Source organism: Oreochromis aureus, linkage group 6, assembly GCF_013358895.1.
Source record: "Oreochromis aureus strain Israel breed Guangdong linkage group 6, ZZ_aureus, whole genome shotgun sequence".
Lineage (NCBI taxonomy): Eukaryota > Metazoa > Chordata > Actinopteri > Cichliformes > Cichlidae > Oreochromis > Oreochromis aureus.
Genome location: NC_052947.1, coordinates 25,347,909 through 25,371,945, shown reverse-complemented (window position 1 = coordinate 25,371,945; position 24,037 = coordinate 25,347,909). Strand labels below are relative to the sequence as shown.

The window sequence follows — 24,037 nt, the reverse complement described above, 5'->3', positions numbered from 1 at the left end:
CATCTGGAGCCTTGACACAGTTTAAAGGGCTGGCTGTGTCCGCAAAGAGCTGGGCCAGTGCTCGCAAACACATACACGCAGCCGCACACACACACACTCACACAGCTATCTAGGGCACCAGAAGGCCTCGGCAACGCCAAGGCAGAGGCTGCCCACTTTGGCACCATGAGGTGGGGCTGCGCTGGCGCTTTGGGGGAGAGAGAAATGGCAAGGGTGTGTGGTAGGTGCTGGGATAGAGGAGAGGAGATGGGTGGATGGGGGTGAGGTGTATATCTATGTGCGTTTGTCTGTGTATTGGTGAAGGGAGGGGAGGGCACCTGGCATGTGATAATAACCCTGGGAAAACGCCCATTCCCTCTGAAGAGGAAGGTGCAGAGGGAGGAGGGTGTGTGTGAGAGAAAGACAGAATGAGATGCAGGCATGAAAACAGGCACGTGTGTGTGTGTGTGTGTGTGTGTGTGTGTGTGTGTGTGTGTGTGTGTGTGTGTGTGTGTGTGTGTGTGTGTGTGTGTGTGTGTGTGTGTGTGTGTGTGTGTGTGTGTGTGTGTGTGTGTGTGTGTGTGTGTGTGTTGGGCTTGAGTTTGGCTGTTGAAGACACAAACTCCAATCTTGGAGCAGTCCATCCTAGTGTTCTTATGCTAATGCTGTTTCTGTCATAGCTTGGAGGACAGGTGCTATTTTTCATTCACAGCTAAACACGAAAAAAGAAGAAGAAGAAGAAAAGAGAGACCTCATTTTGTCTCTTTCGCTGTTCATTGTGTCCCTAAAATACAGCTCCATCTTCCTCCAAAGATCAAAATAATAATTCTGGAAACTTTTGGACGCATTCACACACAAACACATATGCACACAGTGCTGAGACGGGGTACTATCTCCCTCTCTTGATGCCGTCTGCACCCCTACAGACACCCCCCCACACCCGCTGTACTACCTCCTCTCCTCTACGTAGCACCACAGATGCCCATGTTGCCCTGCAACAGCTGTCTCACCATGTGCCCTACCAAGTGTTGCCACCCAACGGAGGGGAGAGGAAGTGAGGAGGAGGGAGGATCAGAGTGGGAAGGGAGGGAGGGTGCTGAATTTGGATGGGAGGAACCAGGTCATGAATATTAATTTCCCTTTTTCACTCCAAAAAGGAGCTGCCGATGTCTACATGGTGACCACAGTTCTTGCTTTGTACTAATTATCAATGTGTAATCATAATTTTTTATTGCACCCTGGCTCACTCGCTGTTTCTGTTTCTGTCTCCCTCTGTCTGGCTGTTTCCGCGAGTCTCTCTCCTCATTTGGTTCTGGATTTGGTCGAGGTGATGGCCAGTGCCCATATTCCCCCCCCCCCCCTGGTCACAGGAAGCCCCTGGAAGCAGAGTGGAGAAGGAGGAAACCACCGTTGCGGGGCTCCGTCCTATTGGTGCAGCAGGTTAGCGGCACATTTGGTGACCAATAACCAGAAGGGGTTGCATAGTAACAGCAGGACGTGGAGAGAGGGTATTTTCAAATGCAAACACTGGTCCAACATGTCAGGTGCAGGATCCAGACTCGATCCAGTGACAGAACAAAATGGAGGGCCAGGATGGTGTGCCGCCATTTTGGAGCAAAATATTTTGAGTATGCATGCCATGTCTCCTAATTATGTAGAAATAAGCAGTTTAGACTGCAGTGCAAAGAAGTGGCAACAAAATGACCTTGAGCAATAGCGTCAGCTGACAAAATAAAATCGTCGCTAGTGGTTGATTAATGACCGAATAATGAACAGTATTTTCTTTTACTGTCATTTAATTAAGTATAATTCAAAGGTGCCAACGTCACGACTAAGCCGCTCTAAATATTCAGCAAATTACTCAAAATTCATTCAAAGACAGACATCTGTGCTCACAGAGGAAGCCATACCTGTGACTTTCTTTTTTTATTTTGAAATTGGAAAAGTAAATCAATGAGGCATTAAAGATGCCAGGACAGATGGATGTGAAAGTAGAGTACCATCCAATAAACCGATGCCACATATTCTTCCCCTGTGGTCTTTCTGCATGCTAAATAAATGCAGATGAGACCTTGAGACGCCCAAATTAAAGAAAACTAATAAAAAAGTATAGGGAAAAGTACAACAAAAAAAAAGAGAGTTGTGAGTTAGTGTGGCATAGCACCCTCCTTGTGTATTTGTTCATTTAATTTTGAAGGGATGAAAGCAGACAGGCATAAAGAGGGGCAGACGTAGAGAGATCACAGCATCGTGTACCGTATTGGTGGGTAGTGTGCCACACAGTCTGCCTCCTAAAGCAATAAATCTGAAACAGCATAATAGATAAACGCAATTCAGAACACAAAATACCCTGCGAGGGAAAACTAATAAAAAACTGAGTGATTAAGTGGAATCAGAGCTCTTAGGCAGTATCTGGAGATGGGGGCTGTCGCCATACAAAGACCAGAGCGGGCCAACACAACAGATGAGAGAGCATAGGGACGGGGGGCTGAGAAAACGAGGGCTAAAAGCAGAGGGAACGAGAGACAGATGATGGAAGTGAGGAAAGGAGAGATGGAGGAGAGAGAGAAAGTGAGGGATGGATGGGGCAGCAGATCAGAGGGAGCCTCTAGTGTGTCTTGCTCTCCCTTTAAAGAAGAGCCAGGAAAACAGATTAGGAGTCCTCTTTTCTCCTGGGGAAGCACACGCACACACACACGCACACACACACACGCACACCCTCCATTTAACCGCCCTCCCCCCTCCTCGTCACACAAACATAAAACTAACTAACTTTTACGCTGCACCCGCCGCTGACCTGCCCAGCCCAGAACAAATTCGCTCGGTGCTGAAGCCGTCCTCGCTCTCAGAATGGGAGGAGACACAGAGCCACAATGACAGCCTGTGTGCTGCCGTTTAGGTGACCTCACATCAGGTCACGTTTGCTAACTGTTTATGACACAAAGAAGAGTATCTGCCTGCTTCAGAGGGATGCGAACACAAAAAGCAATCGTCCGTACAAATACAGGGAGCCACTGTGTCCCTGTGAGTACGTAATGTGGCTCATATTTTCTTCTCGCTTGAAGATAAATAACATAACTAATGGTTACATTTAAATGACTCATTTGACTAGGTATTTATTTGCGTTGTCAGATATATGAAAAGCAATTGTGTAAAAATAAAATCCCACCAGTTTCCCATCTTCAAATTGCTCCTTTTGCTCGACTAATACTCCAAAAAAAACCCGAATATTCAAACATGGCAAGGAAACGCAGCAAATCTCCACCATGAACGAGCTGGAACCAACAAATGTCTAAATTTAAAAAAAAATAAAATAACCGTCAATCATCTAATAAATTAGTCACCTAATTATTTTTAGTTCTTAATTATAATATCCCTGTTGTCCAGCTAGTAATCTGACGTGAAATATGTGATTCAGAACTGTGCTTATGCTTTATCAGTTTCACTTTGTGCGTGTATGTGGTGTGCTATCAAAACTGTGCCCAGTGTGAGCTACTGATAAACCACCGCACTGACTATAGCACAAAGACACATGCACACACACTAAGCTCGTCTCGGTTTAATTCTAGGAAAGGTGAGGTCTCTCTTCAGAAAGCCAAACGGCTCTTCGCGTCCTCATGTCACGTACTCCTGATGCATTATCAACGTTTGTCTCAGAGTAAAATTTGCAGTTAGACAAATCAGTGAAGCCGTACGTTATGCTTTACTGCACACAGTAACGGAAAAAGCATTCAAATCCTAAACTTCTTATTGAAACAATAACACTCTAATAAAAGCACTGAAAAGCCTGCAGACGGTAACAACTGTTGACTTTACAGCAAAGCGTCATTTTTTATGACATTGTCCACTTTTGCCATATTGGTTTTTTCTCCAAAGCACCCAGAAATTAAATCTGGTGGATTAAAAAAAAAGTATAAAATTTCCCTCTGACCATGTAGTGATGCAAAAGTAATCAATAAAAATATAACCCTCAAGCCAAACTGCAAGTATTTCAAAATTGTGCTTAATAATTGAGTTAACATAGCTGCTTTCAGTACATTTACCTTCAATCCTTTTTTCTTAAAAATACTATCAATTTAAAGGATATTTTTCTCTCATTGTCAGACAGTTCCAGCTAGAGTTCACTAGTTCAGCCTAAAAGGGAGCACATGCTGAAAAGGGCATATAAGGTTTCCTCACACACGTCCTTCTATGACTTAAAAGGAGTGCAGCCATATAGAAAAATAGTAATAATACCTAAATAATAATGAAAATTATTTCGCAATGACCCTTTTTGACATGAAGTGCCTTCAGAGGTGTTGGATGTTATTGCCAAGCAATGAATGTGTTACTCCCACAGGCTTCATTTAAATTATTATTTTTTTCTTATCCATTGTATATTGTTTAGAAATCAACCTCCCAGATGCAGCTGCCTTTAAATCAACCCCCACATTCCCTGTTTTAACTCAAAATATCCAACAGTAGAATTAAAAACAAAAAAAAAGAGGTTAAAAAATGTGATTCCAGAATTAAGGTGACATCAGTGTTTAGGTGGGTCATATTATTTTTTTCAGTTTCCTTACAGTTCAAAAAAACAAACAAACTACTATATAAGCACTGAGGGGTGGGATGGGGAATTATGGCTTATAATAAAAACCTAAATTGTGCTCTCCTCTATTGGTCTATAAGGCACCATAACGCCATAATCACAATGTCTCTGAGTCGAGTACCACATGTGGCACATTCATGCCCTATCTCTCCTGCCAAATTTCCTCCCTGTGTAAGACGTATAATGTAAAATAACAAGAAATAAACATTTAAATTAATCTTCATTTCCAGATAATTTCAGAATCACCTGATGTCAGTTTAGAGGCTGCACAACATTTTTAAAAAAGTAGATCATCGTGAGCGCTTTATTGCTGTCCCCCAGTGGGAAAAAATCTCCGGACTGAAGCTGCTGCCTCGAAATCTGTAGGTTAAAAAGTCTCCATGACTCTGTAGTGGGAATGTGCTCAGCTGGCAGCAGCAATGTGAACATACTCCACCCTCCATCCCATTCTCCCGTGCCAGGGCCGGGCATTCCTCACCCCTCCAATGGCCAGTTACTACCCGCTCTTTTTCTCTGCATTGCACACAAGCGCACACAGACTTATTCTCTTTTGGCCCCTGCGCAACTACTTGAAGCAAACTATTTCCTCCTTTCCTTCTTTCCTTGCCACATACATTTCTCTATTTCCTCCTTCCAGCTATGCTTCGTTCTATTTCCGCTCTCTTCCGTGTTTTCCCCTTCAACAACACTCCATCTCCTCAGCGCTTTCCCTCAGCTGCTCGCTGATTTGAGTTTATTTGCATGGCAGAGCGTAAAAGATGCAGACAGTGTGAGCAGGGCCAGCAGAGCCCTCCCGTGTCCATCCAGGCCGGGGCTGAGATTTGTAATGCTAGACAACACTCTGCAATGCAGGGATAAAACCTCGGCCACCGCACACAAAAAGAGCCTTGTCTTTTTTCCTTTTTTTCCCCCCTTTCCTTTCCACTGCTTACTGCACTTTTGGAGATGCAGATTTCTGCGAGGCTTTTCTTTCAGCAGGGACAGGAATAAAGACTGCAGAGAGGGAAAAATGATAGTTCCAGTTTGAGTTTGATGTATGGCCTCGATGCAGGGTATATTTTTGTTTAACTTTCACTGCAGCACGCGGCGGTGAGATCAGGCTGGGAGTAGATGTCAGTAGTGCTGCAGTCAAGAGTCAGAGTGAAGTGGTTTAAAAAGAAGAAAGGCAGCACGACTCGGGCCTTCGGTTTGTATTTGCCATTTCTGTTGTAGATGTGCAGTCCACTTTTCTAAATCTCCTCCTGGCGCTATTATAGATCCAAGATTTGGCTTCTTATATAGACACATCTTTTTTTCCAGTGTTGCTATATATACTTTGTTTGATTGTTTCTTTATAGCAGTCATGTGTGGCTTTGCTAACATAGCTGCGTGTGATCTTTACTAGTAGAATTGTACATGCAGTAGCTGCTGAAGCTATTGGATTGAGCTCACAGTTTTGTTTGCATTGTTTTCTCCATTTTCTTTTTCCTTTATTTATAGCGGTTATAGATTTGGTGAATGCCGTTCTGCCACACTTGTGCAGATTAGATAAATCAGCTTCTGTGTTTTTTGGGCCATTACGTTTGACAAATGTGAGTTATTTGAGCTTTTAGTTTGGGGGCCAGAAAGAGAACCACATAAACAGACACAGATTCGCTGGGTTGTTTTCTGAATTGCTTCAAAAGAGATGATTCTTTCTAAATGCTTAAAGGATATTTCAGATTTCTCCCTAGCATGCCCCCTCTCCCCTTCATTATACACCTCAGTGTTTAATCATTTGTTCAATAAAATGTGTACCTGTTGATTGAAGTTTGGCAGTGCACTCTGTTTGGCAAACTCCAGTTCTGCCTTGTATTTCGTGCCTCTAATCTTGCAAACATGTAATGACACCAAGTCCATCACTGATGAGTGAATATTTACAATATCTCAGTGCCATCCACTGAGCAGCTCCGTGTCTCATTCAGCATTAGTGTTCCTCTGATAATTAGTTTTGTCCGTGTCAATCATGGTTTGCAGTTATATTCCAGCTTGGAATGTGAAACTTGTCATTTGGAGTAAAAAGAAGAAAAAAAATTCCCCTAATTCGTTTTGGGGTTTACAGACAAGCATTTTGGACTTAGAAAAACTCCTTCTATGTTGTCTAAACTTTGCTTGCCTGATCCCACAATGTGCCCTTCTTTTCTCGCAGTGAGGTTTAGAGAACTTATTGCCCACATAATGCTGGGTCTTAAAACAGCGTGCTATCAGAGCCATTGTGGTCTGCAGTAATGGCTGGTTTAGGGGGTTGTGGTGAGACTCACTGCTCAGGGCTTTCATTAGCTCAAATCTCAGCCTAATTGATGCTCATAAGTTGCCTCGCATGATTAGGACTAGTGCAAGCCAACAAATGTCCTTCAACTTTTGAGGCATATCAACTAAATATATATTTTTTTTAATGTTCTATTCCAAGAAACATCAGAGGAAGGCATTAACTCTTCTGAGACTTCTCCTGCTTGTATTTTGTTTTAATGACAAAATAATCTTTTCTTTGTTAGCGTACTGCCTGTTTCCACTAAACGCAGCTTAATATTTAAATACCTGGAAAAACACAAACAGTTTTAAGGGCTTCACATTAAAATAAGACCAGCAGCCCAGCCCCCCCTTTTTTTAAATCAGGACTGTAAGAAAAACATGGGAAATGTTGAAACCAGGTCAACTGCTAAACATATGGTGCCTCAGCATCAGGAGGAAGAAGTATAAATTATTATTTATGACACATTAATAAACAAATACATGTAGTTTTGCCTCTGTGTTATATTTATCAGCTTTAATGATTACATTTTAAACAATGTTTTTGCGACGGCCATCGGACTTTTTTTGCGTATTTATTTTTGTATTTTATTTATTTCAGAAAACAATTTGAGAGCTATAATTCCCTGTAATATGTTATTAAAACCATTCCGTTTTATAATTCAGGTGTAATTCTGCCTTTGAAATTTCAAGCGGAAACGTATATCTAAAGAAAACGAAGGGGGTATTTAAAGTTTCAGTTTCTCGTTTTTTCAGCGTCCTCAGAGGTTCCGTGTTTTAAATACCTGTGGATTTTTCCCCTTCTATGTTTTTTATTTATCCCATATTTTTACTTTAATTTTATAGTTTTTTGATTTTACGTTTTTTATCGGATTTTTAATCTTTTGTTTTATTTACGGTGTTTTTTGCCCTCAGATACCTCAACCTGTTTGTTGATTAAAACCTGTCTTTATGCCATGTTAATATTTTCCAACCATTTTCAATAAATAGCTTTAAAACAAAGCTACGTGATTTATTTATTTTTATTGTTAGTACAAAAACACCTTTCGATTTTTATCATCTCATTTTTTCTCTTTTCTTTTTTTCCGGAAGCAGATTCGTTACCTGAAGCTTGTAGAAGTTTCTGTGGGCCTGCTGTAAGTTCCGGGCTACAGTGGGCTGTGCTGAGTACACAGTGCGCGCTCACTGTGCTGTTATTTGTACTTTAATTAAGAGTTAAGAAAAAAGAGGGGGGAAACCGTGTTGTGGGATTATTTGGGGTTTAGAGGCACAGTTTGGTGTTTTTCCAATTAACTGGTCACTCTCCAAACAGGCCGTTGGGCGTGTGTGGGCTTCAGCATCTGTAAAAAAAAAAAAAAGAAGAAGAAGAAGAAGAAGAAGAAGAAGAAGAAGAAGAAAAGAGAGAGAGAAAGAGACCAGAATTAAAATTAAAAGTAAATAAATAAAGTATTGGGAAAGGTCAAGGTACAAACTGTGAAAATTAACAAGACGCTTGAGGCAGAAAGCCTCTGTCATTCAATCAATTAATAAAAATGTTAATGTAACATTAGGAATTATTATTATTAATAATATTATCATTATTATACTTATCATCATCATTATCATTATTATTTGTACAGGCTCCTACTTCATACTTTAAGTCATTCACCAACTTTAGTAATCAAGCCAATCATCCATCTGATTGTTGAATTTACCAATAATCGCTTACCTCGACGTCTACCTGCAGTTTGTTTTATGCCTGAACAAATAAGATCCTATTAGTTATTTAAACAAAATTATCATTACATTAAACATGTCAGAAATATGTAAAAATAGAGAGAGAGGGGGTCAACATTTTAAAGGCCTTGTCATTTTTTTTCCCTCTTTTTCAAAATAATTCCATAAAAATAATTTTATGATAAACAAAAGGAAAATGTATTTGTAACACAGATCCTTCACACCAATTAATAGAGGCGATAAATTGATGACCTACTAAGTGTTAGGTTACGTGGTTTCTGCTCAGTCTCGTCATATTTTGCTCAGTGTTGGTTGTCTCGAGTGTTAAAACAAAATTTAAGCTACAAAAAACCAAAACGACACTTGCTCGTATCTCCCTGCTGTTGGGTAACTGGGCCACAGGGGCCTCCGTTTCTAAACAATAATAATAACAAAAACAACCCCGCACATGTCATCCCGCCACAGACGCAAACCGAATAATCGAAATTATGCTGAAACAAAAACAAATTCATTTAGAGATGATTAATTGATGTGGCCAAATGTGTGGGGAGGTCAGCGTTTAATTATTTATAAACCGTCATGTTGGAGGAATGTCATTAGGCTGTTTTCTTTTTTTCCCCTCTCTCTCTCTCTGAAGGAGAGACGCAGATAACTCCACACGCACAGCTGAAAATAAAAGCAGAAATAAGGCCAAATTCTGATTTGTCCAGACGATGTGTATCAGATTCATCTGCAACAACGAAAATATTTAGTTTGTTGCTTTAATTTGAACCAGCCGTTTATAACTGTTGAGGAAAGCCCGAAAGTTGAGTATGAAACAAGAAACGGCCAAGTTTTGAATGTGACTGGCGTGTGAACAGGTTCAGTGACCAAATCTGCACAAAATCCTCCAAATATTTTTTCTCCAGAGTTTATTTTTAAATCACTCTTATCTGCTTTTTTAAGAGACTTTTTCATTCTTAGATTATGTCCTTTAGGCGCCATGGTGTCCCCACAAGTTCTCCTGGCCAATTTTATTTTAATAAAAATCTGTTCCAGGTGATGTATCCAAGTTTACGTTAAAAGAAGAAGAAGCTTTCTTAAATTGAAACTTGACATCAGAAAGCACGTGCACCAAGTGTCTTATGTGGCAGGTCTGCTGGATCTGGCCGTTGTCCTTAAAATCTCTGGAGCAATAAACAGTTTCTTAAAACACGTGGTTACTTTTTGGTAAAGTGGAGAGAAGGTTTTTGTTTTGTTTTTTTAAATCATGTTGGTGAGGATGTCTGCGATATCTCAGATGAATTTGATCCTGTTGCTTCACAGCGTCACATCCTGACAGTCACATGCAAAATACCCTTAGTGCCACAGATATTGATTTCCATAATGGAAATCAAACAAAGTAAGTTTTACGTTTAAGGAAAGCTGTCCTGCTTGACTGCTCAGTAACTGACAGCTAACTTTTCCCCCCTTTTTATATTATCAGCTGCGTGGACACAGAGAGCACAGCTGATATCTGTGGCCAGGTTGTCATTAAAATAACATATCATCTTTTTGTGGTTCGATCTTTGCTCTTGGGTTGTAAACATTAAAAACACCACACACATAAAAACCGAGCAGCTCTGCTCTCGCTCGGCCGTGCCCACAGAGTCACTCTGCAAACTTCAGGCGGTAGGTAGGAGCCGGCGCAGCCCTCTAATCCCTGCAGCCCGTGATTTAGCCTCTGGTCCTCCTAATGCTCCTAAAGCCCCAGCTGCTCTCCTGGCTGCTCCGCTCTCTCCGCGACAGACTGCACACCGCTCGCTTTATTAATAATTCACCTAATAATTCACCAGTTCGACGCTGCCGCCTGAAGCACCGGCCCCCCAACCCAACCTTCACTGTAAACAACTGCCCCAATTCCCCGTCTATTATTTTGTGTATGTGCGTGTAAACAGGGCGCATGCTGCTGAGGTGAGCTATTTAGTGGCTGATATTTTGGGAGGGAGGGAAGAGCAAGGCAATCTATCGCTGCCGGAGCGCACGGCGAGCTTCCATTTTTACGCACCGAGGCATCCAGAGCCCCGCCGAAGCCGCGAACGACGACGTATCGCTGTACAGGCATTCCTCTATCGGCGAGGCTGTAGCGATTTGAAGAGGCACGACGCAAGCTGCTCTTTCATCTCGTCAGCTTTGAGGAGGAGGCGGCGAGGGACCAGGGGTGTCCCCCCCGTTTGCGTGTAACTCCGTGCGTGTGCTTGCGTGTGTTTGTGTGCGTTCGGATCAAGAGAGAAGAGAGAGAGAGAGAGATACGAGGGTAAAACAGATCGGACGCGCGGCATAGGAGACAGCTGCTTTTGGACACGTTTTGGACACAGAAGCTGATCGACCGCAAAGGCTGCACACGGAAAAATAATAGAAACAAAACTTACTCTGCGTCACTTCTCCCGTCCATTATTATTTTGGGTTGTTTTTTTGATTTTTTTTTTTAAACCCGTATTATCAGTATTAATTCGGGCAGGGTTTTTTTTAGCATCTCCCAGTCTGCTGGAGTTTGGCCGCCGAAGGACGCACCTCGGGACTTAGACGCAGACGTCTCCCTCACTTCTTTCTGCGGGACATGGGCGCATCTGACGCCAAACAGCGGTAGACGGAAGGCTCGGAGCTGGTGTCCCCGTTTCCTTCTATCGCTTTCAGAGTGGACCGACTTTTGAAAGAGCGTGTTTTTTTTCTCTATCTGGGCCTAAAGCCGACGTGTTTAAAGGTCCTTTTTTGCTTCCGGCAACAGCGAAGAGACCAAGTCTTCCTCCCTCAGCTCTCACTCCCTCTCTCACTTTTTTGGAAGCTGAACTTTTAAAGGAAAATGGGGCATTGAGAGGGTTGGCAGATCTCCCCACGCTATAATGGTACGTGCTGTGTAACTCAATAGTTCCTTTCTGTTGGCTCTATAGGGTAAAGTCTATAGGGCTGGAAATAAACAAAACATCCTTGCACTTATTTCAGGGCTCTAATTTCTTTGTAAAGAACTTTTGTTGCGGATAGATTTGGCGCTAGAGTTCTGGGCCACAACACACCTGTGTGCGTCCCTGTGCACGTGCGTGTATGCGCGCGTGCAAATGTAAAAGTAACTCAACTCGTTTGTCTGCCAAATGTAATTACAAAGCGTCTAAATGAGCCGCGATTGACTAAACATTCAGTACTGAGCGCTGAGTGTTAAATATTATTCTCACACACTGCCTTGTTTTTCCTACAGCTCCGTGCATTTTATTACTAAAGTGACTTTAAATTTTTTGGTTAACAATAAGCTACTTTTTTGTTGCAGTTCTTTTTCGTGAAATTTCTCCCACAATGTTCTCAAATATATGCAGCTGTAATAAATATGTGCATGGCATGTGTTCAAAAATAATTTCCCCCCCATTTAAATCAGTGCAGTTCTCCTTTCTGGCGCGTTAACGTGCAGGATCGAGTGGCCCTGTAGACAGAGGCTGATCTTTGCCGCTAAAGTCACATAAAATAAAAGCAAAGGTAAATCATAAAGACTCGCACAGCGATCGTGTTTGGACGATATATCACTGCTGTGCTGGTTATTATTATGCCCTAAGAATCGCAATAAATTAACGTGGCGCACGACTCTCGCGCGTTCCTCCACCTTGCACTCGCCGACTCGAGTCTTTTCTATCGGAAGGCGGCTGCTCTTTTTATCAATGGGCACTTCATTTGCGTAGCTGATGACACTTTATAGCGACTACAAGGGGGTGGGGAGGTGAGGTGACACACAGACCGTCTTTGTGCCCTCAGAACAAGCGCTGAAGGTCCTCAGAAAGAGCAAGTAGCATAAATTAGAGCACCTCCGAAGCATTTAATATTGATCTGAAAATCGGATGATGATGATCAGCTCATTATCTCTCTAAATCCAGCAGCATTTGGAGATAAATATCAGATTTTATCATCAATATCTTCTCTAAGACTGCAACAGTAATATTGAAAATGCAAGGCCGGTGAATCTGTGACCATCAGCTTTACGTGATCTCTATTAAGTCAAAGCTTTACGTTTTAAAATGTCCTAATAATAAATCAGCATTATCATTGCTAAATCAACTTAAGAGATTGAAGCAGAAGATTCCATTATTTTTGGTATTTTATTTAAGCTATTTTTACTCATAGATTTCTGATTAAATCTGTTAAAGCTTTTAAGTATTTTAAGGTGATAGTGATAGTTGTTTACTGCAACATAGAAATAACAGACTGCACTGTGAAATACTTTGTAGATCATCAGATATGTTTCAGTATCTCATTATTACAATCCTGTAATATAACTCTTACTCTTGCTCATGCGTTTTCACCTCAAATATCGATGCTGTTACACACAAAAACTCATCTACCTTCCAGAAAGTTTGAGACCTGTTTTAGAACAGTTAATCCTTAGAAATAAAACAATGAGAGTTTATTTAGACTGAAAGCGTATCTGATTATAATGTTTCTGGGAATGCACACGGAATCTCACAAATGATAAGCACCAAAGATACAGGAAGGGAAAAAAAATGTGGCAACAGTTTATAAAACTTTTAGTTTCGCAATCTCTTGGTACTCGGATAATTACAGATCTGTCTCTTTATCATACTGAGTGAGTATACATAACAAAAACACTTTAAAAATAAAAAATATATATATATATTCTTTTCATCTCAAAGCCATAGTGGAGATTCACCGTCACTGACATGAGCAAATATTTCCTGTATATGCAGCATTACTTTAAAGAGCATCAGCAGAAGTGTTCATTCACTTTTTGCACATTTATCACCGGCCGCCAACTTTGCACGAGCACCCTGATTCCTCTCTACATGAAGGGCGCATAGTCCACACGTTGTCACGTGTTTTTTTTATGGGTTATAAATGTCAGCCTTATGTGACTTCAAGGGGGTCACCTACCAAAAACGTTTGCTTGCCCCAGCTGCCCTGACTCCCAGCCATACCTGCTAAACAACAACACAGACAGGCCCCAAGTTGCTCATGATGTCAAATTCTAGGCCACATGTGTCTTCTGATGTCAGCTGTCCAATTATCTGTCTATATATCTTAAGGTAAGCCAAACATTAGACAATTGTTCGTAATTGGCAGTGATACTACGATCCTCATTTTGTTTTGATTCTCGGCCTATAATTTCACAGTTGGTTGCGCTGCGGTTGTTGCAGAGAAAACGTGCCAACCACAGAACCTGTCAGTCAAATAAAAGTCAAGAAACTTATTGGTGCCAAGTTGGGAGGTGGGCGTAAACCTTTTACCAGATTATTAAATACATTTTCAAAGTACCATTTCAGTTAAGATGGAAGTGGGTGAGACATTTGAAATGAGCTCAACGCGCTGCCTCCTTGAGTCATATTGTCTGTGTGTGTGTGTGTGTGTGTGGTATATGTGTGTGTGTAACTCCATGCTTCCTGGTCTTTGTGGTAAACTCTACTGTATTAGAACCATAACCACAAGAAAATCTCCCCACGGATCAGTCCTTGTGTGACACAATGGGTTGATTGTCCCAGCCCAAACCTCATTGTTAAATGCATTAACCAGAGCAGCTAGACCTTAGTTGAATGTGGTTTGGACCTTCAAATAAGAGAATGAATAAGGACCCATGTACAAAGAAGGGTGCCAGTGGCATTGGGTTACTTAATGTGCCAAGGGGGCGTTTGGTGCGAGCAAGTGTGGCAGTGAAATGTTGCTGGTTCAGTTCAGTGTTACAACTGGCATGGTATTATCATAAGGCCACAGCCATAGCCTATCCTGTCTAGCAAGATTAGTAGTTAACAGGCAAGCTGCCAGGCCAAGTGCATCTTGGGGTGTGTCACAATGAGCGCTCTGTTCAGACCTGTTTAACTGAACAGTTTTGGTCAACAAAGAAGGTTTTTTAATAACGAGGCACTGGCATAGTTTCACTATCTATCTGACATTCAGGTGATTCACCTCACCTAACCTTTAAATTAAACCGCAAACCAGCTTGTATGACTTTCTCACATAAGTCAAATATCTTTTTACTCAAGTCATCTAGTTTTTTTTTAATACCCCAGCAGTCAGGCCTCTCAAACAGACTCCCTGTTGACACGATGTGCCTCCCGCCTTATCCAGGATCCCAACATTATTGTGTAAAACACAACTGCACAATTAAGCCAAATGCAATCTTCAGCCCTGCGTCTTGGCTGTACTTCTGACCCAAGCAAACCTTCAGGACTCACGAGTGGAGTGAAATAATTAGCCCCACTCTACTCAGCCATCCATCCATCATTTTTTTAATGCAGCCCCTCGGTTTCTCATCTTCTTTCTTAGCCTCCCTGTTTTCTCGTCACCCCGAGAAGGCTGTGTGAAAAATCGTATTTTTCCAACGTTTCTCCCCGAGGTAGCTTTGGCAGGGACTCACACGGCGGCCATTTCTGCCTTTCATACACTCCTCACACACCATGGAACAGATCGCCGGTGCGGCCTGGCATCTTTGAAGTGGTTGCCATCTCACGCAGGTTGGCTGGACTGTTTTCCTCTCCCCATCCCCCTATTTTCATCCTGTGCCTTAAACTTGGCAGTGTTGCTTTTCAGCCACCGAATAACGATGATAAAAACACGGTTGAGACACAATGGTGGTTATAATAACCATGTTTTTTTTCTTTTAAAAAAGAAAAAAAAGAAAAGCGGGATCAACAGTGCTGGTAGTGGTTGTGGTTCATGATTGTGGGGCGGCCAGGATAAAGGTTTTCTGGAAACAAGGAGAGGACTGCACCAGGTGTGTGACAAGTGTAAGTTTTTATGTGTAGGTGGTGAATTAGTGTGCAAGTGTGTGTTTTTGTGTGTAACTGCTAATGTGATATGCAGAGAGACAGAAAGCGAGGAAAGGTGGGGCGATGTGTGTGTGTGGTTGGGGGGGGATCATTGATATGATGCCATTCATGTGCTTTAAAATGGAGCCATCTGAGAACAAATTCCACCATCAGGGCCTTTCATACACAAAGCTCTGTAGAGGTGTGTTTGTAAGTACATGTGTGAGTGTATGTGCAAGTGCGAGAGCAGGTTTCGGAGATCTCACCTCCAAAGAATTTGGCCATATGGTCGTCAACACTAAATCCAAAGAGAGAGCGAGTGAGCCAAGGAAAGAGAAGTGTCTTCTTTTGTCAGTGAAGGCAGAAAGAAAGGCAGTTTAAAACACACCCTGTACAGATACCTTAGATCAGATGGCTCAGACAAATAAATAAATAAAAATCCTCCACTGCATCCCCTACTCCACATATTTGTGAAGTAGGAAAATCTGTCTCAATTAACACATTTGCATTGGGCGATGATGGACTCCAAATAGGTCACTGACTCAATCTCCCGCCTCCGAATCTTCCCTCTAAAATGTTAATTAAGCAGGGCTTTGAGATTTTTTCGCTCAGGGCTGGCCATATGGGCTGGGCATATGTTCTATATATATAGTACAATATATAATTCATACACTGCTGCAGGAGAGAGTGTTTGGGGGCCCTGGAGTTTTTTTTTTTTAGGGGTTTACTACAAAGGGAATCAGTATGTTCTGGCCTCCCCAGTGGCAGGTACAGAGCTTAGCCTATTCATTAGCTTCATGTTATTCATTGTTGCACAATAGGATTGAGGTTCATCAACACCTGTTTTTCTGGCGAACAGCATAAAGTGGGTGTTTAAATTCCTCTTTGTTGGATGGTTAATATGAAATGAGAGCAAATTATCTTCTGTTGGAGTTCAATTGTCTTTTTTGTTTGTTTGTTTTATGTGTGTTATATTGTTCTTCCTGAAGTCAGGTTAAATGATAGCTAATGCTGAGATTCTGGGGGTATGAAGACCTACATATGTACAAAAGGTTTTCTCAAATAGTCAGTGCTCCCAGTTGTCCCACTGCCATCCAACCAGACACCCATTCACCAGCAGAACTGGGCAGCAGCAGCCAATAAAAACAGCTCTTTCCCACCCGCAGCTTTTTGGGTTCGACTCAACCAATCAGGGAAGGCTTGCTGATGCACCTGACGCTGTTTCTGGCCGGGGACAGCCAATCACAGAGGCTCCAGCACACCTGATGCATTGTGGTCTGCTTGCTGGTAGTCAGCAGGCTCGCACTGCTGTGGACCCCACCACAGGTGTCGTGGATCCAGGCCATTATTCTGACTGCCAGCCAATCAGAGGCATCATTTCATTATCAGACACATGTGGCCTGGCAGAATCTGAGCGCTTGCATTTTGTCTTGTGTGTGTGTGTGTGTGTGGATCTGCATGTCTATTAGCGTGGATGTGTATTTGTGGATTTGAGGGACTCTATTACCCCATTCCCATAATGCCTTGCTCTCTTATCAGCAGGCCTCTCCGACTCTGAATCCCAGCTTCATCATCATCTTGTAACTTCACAACATAGGCACTGCGTTGCCCCCTCAAGGAGTCGAGAGCCTCGGCAATAAAAAAAAAAAAGGCTAAAAATAGGAAAAAAAACAATGTTTATGGACTAATAAAGATGATTAGGAATCGCACAATTGCAGAAAAATGGAAGGTTTGCGAGTGCAGATTATCTGTAATAAAAAGCTGAGGGGAGAGATTGGGGAGAGAGGGAGAAAGAGAGTTAGCCATACAGACCTCTCATTGCGAAGGATATGAATAGCCTTTGTTTTCACCACAACTCAGGGCTGTGTGGTCTGCCAACGTCTGGCTCTTATTATGGGGTTTGTGTCTGTGTGTCTGCGTAAGTGGCATGCACGTGTATATCGGTGTGTGTGTGTGCTGGTGCGTGTTGCTGTGTGTTTGCGCGTGAGGCAGAGCGAACATGGGTGTGGAAAAAATGTATATGCATACGGGCGATTATATTTTCAAGAGGGTTAGACTATATGCGTGTGCATTTCGGCATTTCCACACAACCACATGCAGTGTTTTCTCTCTGCTCCCGTTCGCTGAATAAATGTGGCATGGGGTCTTGGGCTGGCACAAGCGTGTGTGCATGCTTTTTTATCCGTTAAAGTTGTGAAATGAAATAGGATTTCACAGAACGGCACAGCGGCTGTGGGATTTGGGCTCCCTTCGGCTAAGTAGAGTGGGATAGGTTGATCCAATCAACTGCAGAACTGCAAGGAGAGCCTATTTCACAGCTCCGGGCCCTGCCAGAACCCTGCCTGCCCGCCTGCCTGCTTGACTTAGAATACAAATGAAGCTCCCTGAATGCACACCTACACACATATGCATGCATACACCCTTGTACTTACAGACAATCTGACTGGGGATTTACAGTGCAAGTGTTGTGGAGCTTCTGTGGAGAAATGAAACCAGTTGGGGTTAAAAGACTGTTTCACACGGAGCGGGTACATTTTAGGGTTACGTCTCATAAAGAGGAGGGAAGAAAAATCACTATTTCGTTTTGCCACAATCTAAATAAACACTGGTTTAAACAAATTAACAGAGTGTTGTGAGATTGCTTTAAACATTGCAATACTTCTTAAATATACTATATGTTATTAAAGAGCAACAAAATCCAATTATAATATTTTATTTAATAAATATTAAAATGATATAAAATATATGCTGGCCTAAAATCTGTGCTGTATTTGTTCCACATTTCGCAACATGACTTTTCAGCTACATGGAAACAATTTTAACTTAACAACTATCTCTCTGTTTTTCAGGCTACTGACACCTACCTGGTGAACGACGATCCCACTAGAGGCCCAGGGATGCCTGAATGTTTCCTCGTGTCTGATACATATAGGGTATACACATCCCCAAAATACATACACACTGCAAGCTCTCTGTATCTGTCCTTTTAATTGCACTGATGTCCCAAGATATATTTCCTGGACACAGAAAAACAAAAAAGGAACCCTGTCTCTGCAATCTGTTTTTCTTTTAGAGGGGGAAGGATTTTTAAAGTACAAAAGCCTCATTAGTGCATTCATTTGACATGGTCTGACCACAGCATAGGAAACACTATGCTACCTTCACTCTTGCGATGACGAATGTTTGTTTCTGGGGTTCCAGTAATGTGTTCAGAAAATACATCCACATTTTGTGTTGACATTGTGCTATTAGCTCGCTCATATGTCCATTTCCTCCACACACACACACACACACACACACACACACACACACACACACACACACACAAAAAAAAATTCCCACACGTCTTCATGAATGTCCTCAGTTCATCTGTCAGTTGCGCTGACAAGTGGCAAAAGTGCCCTGCAAAAACACTATGTTTCCTAAAAATGTCAACTTTTCCGTGACATGTATTTTTATAAGGGATTATTTAGGCTTGGCAGAAAATTGGTTTTGTTGCAGATTCATGTGGAGGACACGCTTCACGTGCAGGGCAAAAGTTAGAAGCCAGTTAAAGCAAAGAAAAAAATGCTTGACGTTATAAAACTGAAATTTTTCTGGAGGACACTGCCTGTGTTACATGTTATACATATGGTCATTTTCACAAATATTTCCCCAAAAAATCAGCTTTCAGAATGAGTTTGGCGATAACTTCTAGACTGCCTGGAAAATTGCTCTTTTGGCCTACACGCTTCAATATGACTTGTTCCATTTTCCACTTTTAAAACAAAACTAATTATGACATAATCCCAGCAAAATAAATCTATACGTCTTTATTAGCACTGAACACAAATATGGCAAAAACACACTAATCCAAAACAGTCAGAGTATAACATGTAGTAAACACATTTTTTTAAAAAGCAGCAGGCCTAACACAGTGCTCTGCATACACACTCACATTACAAACAGATCCATAGTCTCTGGGATCCACACTGTATATGATATGCTTGTTAGCCATAGCGGCCGGTCAGCCATGTCTTTCTGACTGCATATGCCTGTATGCATTTGACTGGCGTGCCGCTTCGCGGGCAGACATAAACAGCTTACTCAAACAATATTTACACTGTATGCCGTAGTAAACGGTACAGTTACACAATATTCCGTTCACATATTTCCTGCCTTTTGAAAGGCAGCCTCAACCACCTGTCTCACACATTTAGCATGCTAATGGCAGTATCAGTATGCTACATCACATTCAATATTTAATGGCCTAGCCACAGGCATTGGTAAACAACAAGGATATGAGTAGTGCTGTGTGTCAATGGGAGACCACAACATGCTAACTTTAGGCACGCCATATGGTTTTCTCATGTGCTTTTTAATGGCAAGCGTAGTCTCAGAAACCACTAGATCCCTGTGCGCTCGAGGGGCTTTCAAAGGTGATGTTGAGACAGGACTGTTTGATTATGGCCAGAGAGTTTGGAAAGAAAGCCCAAGCGTCAGTGTTTTGTAACTCCTGCGGTCGGTTGCTATAGTTTGTTTGTTGCAGCCAAGTGCCTGTGTTGAATACTGAGACGGACACCTAATGTCAGACTGAAGCCAGAAACAAAGACAACCAGTAAAATCAGGCAGCAGAAAGGGACAGTGTGTGTGTGATGGGGACAGCAGAAAAAAAAAAAGAAAAAGAAAGAAACTAAAGAAAGGGAGAATAGCTGAAGATTATGAGACAGAAAAGGAGAAAGTGACACTAAAAAGAGCCACTGAGAAAGAGAAAAAAGGGGGTAGACAGAAAGAAAAAGAGGGAAAGCGAGAGAGCGCACAAAAGCTTTGGGGTTTGGGCCTGTGCCGTGGTGGGGTGTGGTTTGGAAAGAGGAGAGACTTTGGGAAAAGAACACTACACCTCAATATGTTTTACTTTCTTTCACTTCAATTTAGATTTTTCCCTCTTTTTTTCTCGGTGAAATTCTTTTTCTGGTTGTTTGTGCCAGCATATCTTTGACCAACAGACATTTGTGTTCATGAATGCACTGAAACTGTGAGTGTGTCTGTGTCTACTGTACACTATATGCATGTGCGTTTGTGGTGTAGGTTTCTATGTATGCTACATAGGCTGAGGTCTCGTAAAGTTGCACAGCTTCATTCCCCCCCGCCCCGAAAAACTTGGCATCCAAGCACAAGGGTGACTTCAACCCCCAAAACCGCACCCTTGCGCACACATGTGGGTGGGAGCAAAAACTTTTGCACAACTGGAACACATACACACACGGAGACTTGCACATATAGAATTGTATTCACACACAGGCACACGCATGCTTCCAAATACTAATGCTCGCTCTCTCTTTCTCTCTCTCTCACACACACACACACACTCTTACACACACATGCACAAGGCAGAGGCTTATGTATAATTGCAGGCACTCTGCCTGCATATATGAGTTTGATTAGGCTGAGGAGCAGGGAGCGGGTGAGGATAAAGCCAAGCCTGATTAGAACCAGAGTGTATCGCTTCCATACAATAGAGGCACAATGAGACCGGTTTAGAGCACTTTGCACAAGTTCAGGTATCTTTTGTCCCCATAAACATATATCGTATACCGGAATATGACTTGGATTCAGTTAAAAACAAAAGCAGAAACAGAAACAGCAAAGCAAAATGTATCATGGCTGAAAAAAATGACTCTCTTAGACAGCAGAATTTACAACTTGCTGTAATAATTTTGGACTTGTTTAGGTTCATGAATGCGCCTGCCATTGTAAATATTTAAGTCTGGTTATAACTTTCAGATGATGAGCTCTTTACTTAAAACGAGCGGCACGCAGCATCTCGAGCTAAAGCGGAGCTGCAGAGTCGGGGCTCATGTTGAGCTCTGACACCTTATAAAATGCATTAAATAAAAATAAGCGGTCCAGATTTAATGAGATGTTTCAGCAGTATCAAAAGCCGACCCTACTGCGCACGTTTACTTTACAGTAACACATAGTCAAGTTAACAATCGGGCCCCCTTCAACAGACTTGTAAGACATTTAAATAGCTTGTACGCAGAAAGCTTTGTGCCACCATCCAGATGACTGGCTGACAAAGGACCACAGCATAATCTGAGCTGTAAATTTAAAACTTTCTTCTTTTTTTTGGTCTTTCTATTTTGGTTACACTTGGGTTTGCTTCTGCATTCTTCATAAGAGCAAAGGATATGAAAGCAGAAAAGGGATCTTTTTGAGGAAATCTGCCACCTCAATCACTTGTGTTTGCTCTGGCAAACACAAGTGATTGGCAAAGATTTTTAAGACAGTTTTGTCAAAGTAAATATCCCTGCACCAAAAAAAGATTTGTTTTTTTACATAACCAAAAGACTGCAAACATAGATAGATAGATAGATAGATAGATAGATAGATAGATAGATAGATAGATAGATAGATAGATAGATAGATAGATAGATAGATGTTTAAATCATGTAGTAAAATATAAGCGAAATCCCATGCCACATTTTAAAAAGTATTACTATCTTTAAAATACGACGAGCTGACTGCTCTGCCCGCACAGTACCAGAGGCGCACATTGAGCCCCTGTAGTTCTGCAGGAATACTGTAGCTCAAGCGACTTTTCTTTGGGGGATTTAGCGAAGCGTTGAATCTTAAAAAAAAAAAAGAAAAGAGAAGAGAAAAGAAACGTTTAAATAACGATCGTTTCAAACATAATGTTAGGTTTGTGACGATCTGATAGAAAAGCGGGGAGGGAGAGAGAGAGTGAGAGAGCGGGAGCGTTAGAGAGAAAGAGGGAGGGAGGGAGGCAGGGAGAGAGAGCAGCAAAAACTTTCCTCTAAAGTTAGTGTGGAGCTTTCACTGCAAGTGAGGCGGGGTTACAGCCTGGACTGAGCCACAGCGGCTTTGCAATGCGGCACCGCAGCGAACCTCCATCCAACTTTGTTATCAGCAACTCCAAATTTCATCTGTAGACTCCAACATGTACTCCCCTTACTGCTTGACACAGGTATGGAAGAAAATCGCCGTTTTAAGGCTCCGGCGCTTTGCTTTTTTTTCCTTCCCCCCCGGTGTAGCGCGCCTCCGGTTTGTTTTTACTGTACGTGGTTTACAGTGTTGTGTCGCCTGTCGCGCTGCTACTTGTCATTTGCTGCGTACGAAGGAGCTTTTCCCCAACTCTGCTCTCTTTTCCCCGATAGTGTTTAACCTCCCTCGCTCTCTCACTCTCTCTCTCTCTCTCTCCCTCTCTCGCGCGCTCTCTCTCCCCCTTTCTTTTTTAATGGCACTCCTCCAACGGGCTTTCTTGTGCGTCTCATTGCGCATGGTTTGGAGAGAAAATGGCGCTTCTCCCAAATCTATTTTATATAAAACGGAGGTTGGAGAAAGGGGAAGAGGGGCTGGGTGTCCTGACAGCTTGCGACTAATTCCAGACAAACGGAGGCAATAACTGGTTTTATCCATAAAGCTCATGAACGAGTTTTAATGAAGCTTCTTGAGTAGTAAAATCTTCTTTTTTTTTTTAAGGTTTCTGACTTACGGCTGTAGGGTGGTCTGCCAGTTTTCAGCCGCGGGGGCCTTTAAGGGTCACGTCGTAGATGCAATCTTAACTGGATTTATCATATTCTGCAACAGCAGAAACAAAACAAAGTGCTTTATTTTATTAATTTATTTTTAATTGTTTTGGTTTTTTTAGCCAAAGAAGAAATTGTGGGCAAGTGTGCATGTGTGTGTTCTCGGTGGTGTCAGATTGATTAATGACAAAACAGAGGTTCCCTTTAAATAAGCAACAGAACCACTCCGTGATATTTACATAATCATTATATGAAAGTCAGTATAGGTGGAAGCTTTTTAGGGATTCTCCCGGTTAAAAAAAAAAAAGCGGGAGAATGTAATGTGCGTAATTTTAAAGGCCGTGGATCAGGTACAGGTTCTACACAGAGAAGTTAAGTTAAAAAAGTTTTGATCTATTTGCTTTAAAACATTTTCTTTAAACTGCAGCTTTTAACTGAGATCTGTGAATATTTAGCTCAAAGGTTTTCACCTAAATTCTAAATTACAGACTTAGTTTTGACCTTTCAAGGCTCATTTCCTCTACGCATTTCTGCCACTGCACTAAAACTCTGCATTATCTTGTTTCAGCTCATACCCTATAATGTTCCTTTGATATATATCTGTAAAATGTGCACTAGAAATAAACTCGAGATTAAAGGAAAACACAGGACTAGGACAGCCTTTGTTGATTTTTTGACAGAAGTGACGTAGAGCTTAAGCTTTATTTTTCTTTTTGTTTCGTTTTTCATAACAGTGAATACATTGTCTTTATGAGCTCCGCGTGTGTTGTTTCAGTGCGTAAGGAGCCTTTATCTGTAAATCAAAACAGATCATATCACAGGGCTCAGGAGCTCAAAGGTCACGCTGTAAATGACCTTTTTCATTTTCTTTACAGCGCCGCACTTTTTGTGCCCGACAGAGCACATACATTTAAAGTTATGTTTATTAAAGTTATATTAGAACAGTCACTGCAGAGTTAACAGATGAGGACCACGGGAGCGCCGAGCCTGCTGCTCCAGGCCGCCGCAGGTCCGTTTTTCCCTTCTGCCGCTCGGCTTATCTCATTCACACACCGGGATAAAAGCACTTTTTTATTTGCACGCACGTCACCAGCAAGCTTTTATTTAAAGGTGGGGTTAATAATTACCGTTTAATATCAGTCGGCCCATTTGTCAGTAAGAAACGATTTTTTTCTTCTTTTTTTTTAAACACAAGCTTCAGT

At 41.9% G+C, this 24,037-nt stretch overlaps 1 protein-coding gene across 12 annotated transcripts in view; it reads left to right on the top strand.

Moving 5' to 3' along the window:
• The first annotated feature begins 10,475 nt into the window (after positions 1 to 10,475).
• LOC116321355 (nuclear factor 1 X-type-like) overlaps positions 10,476 to 24,037 on the top strand; it is a 109,745-nt gene continuing 96,183 nt past the window's right edge. For 2 of the 12 annotated variants that reach the window (XM_031741179.2, XM_031741183.2), the window contains exons 1-2: positions 10,500 to 11,415; positions 18,156 to 18,239. In XM_031741179.2, coding sequence (XP_031597039.1) covers positions 11,413 to 11,415; positions 18,156 to 18,239 — 87 coding nt within the window. In that variant the 5' untranslated portion in view covers positions 10,500 to 11,412. Of the gene's footprint in view, positions 11,416 to 18,155; positions 18,240 to 22,107; positions 22,274 to 24,037 lie in introns of those variants that run through there. The other 10 variants (XM_039613541.1, XM_039613536.1, XM_039613542.1 and 7 more) reach the window with 10 other exon arrangements.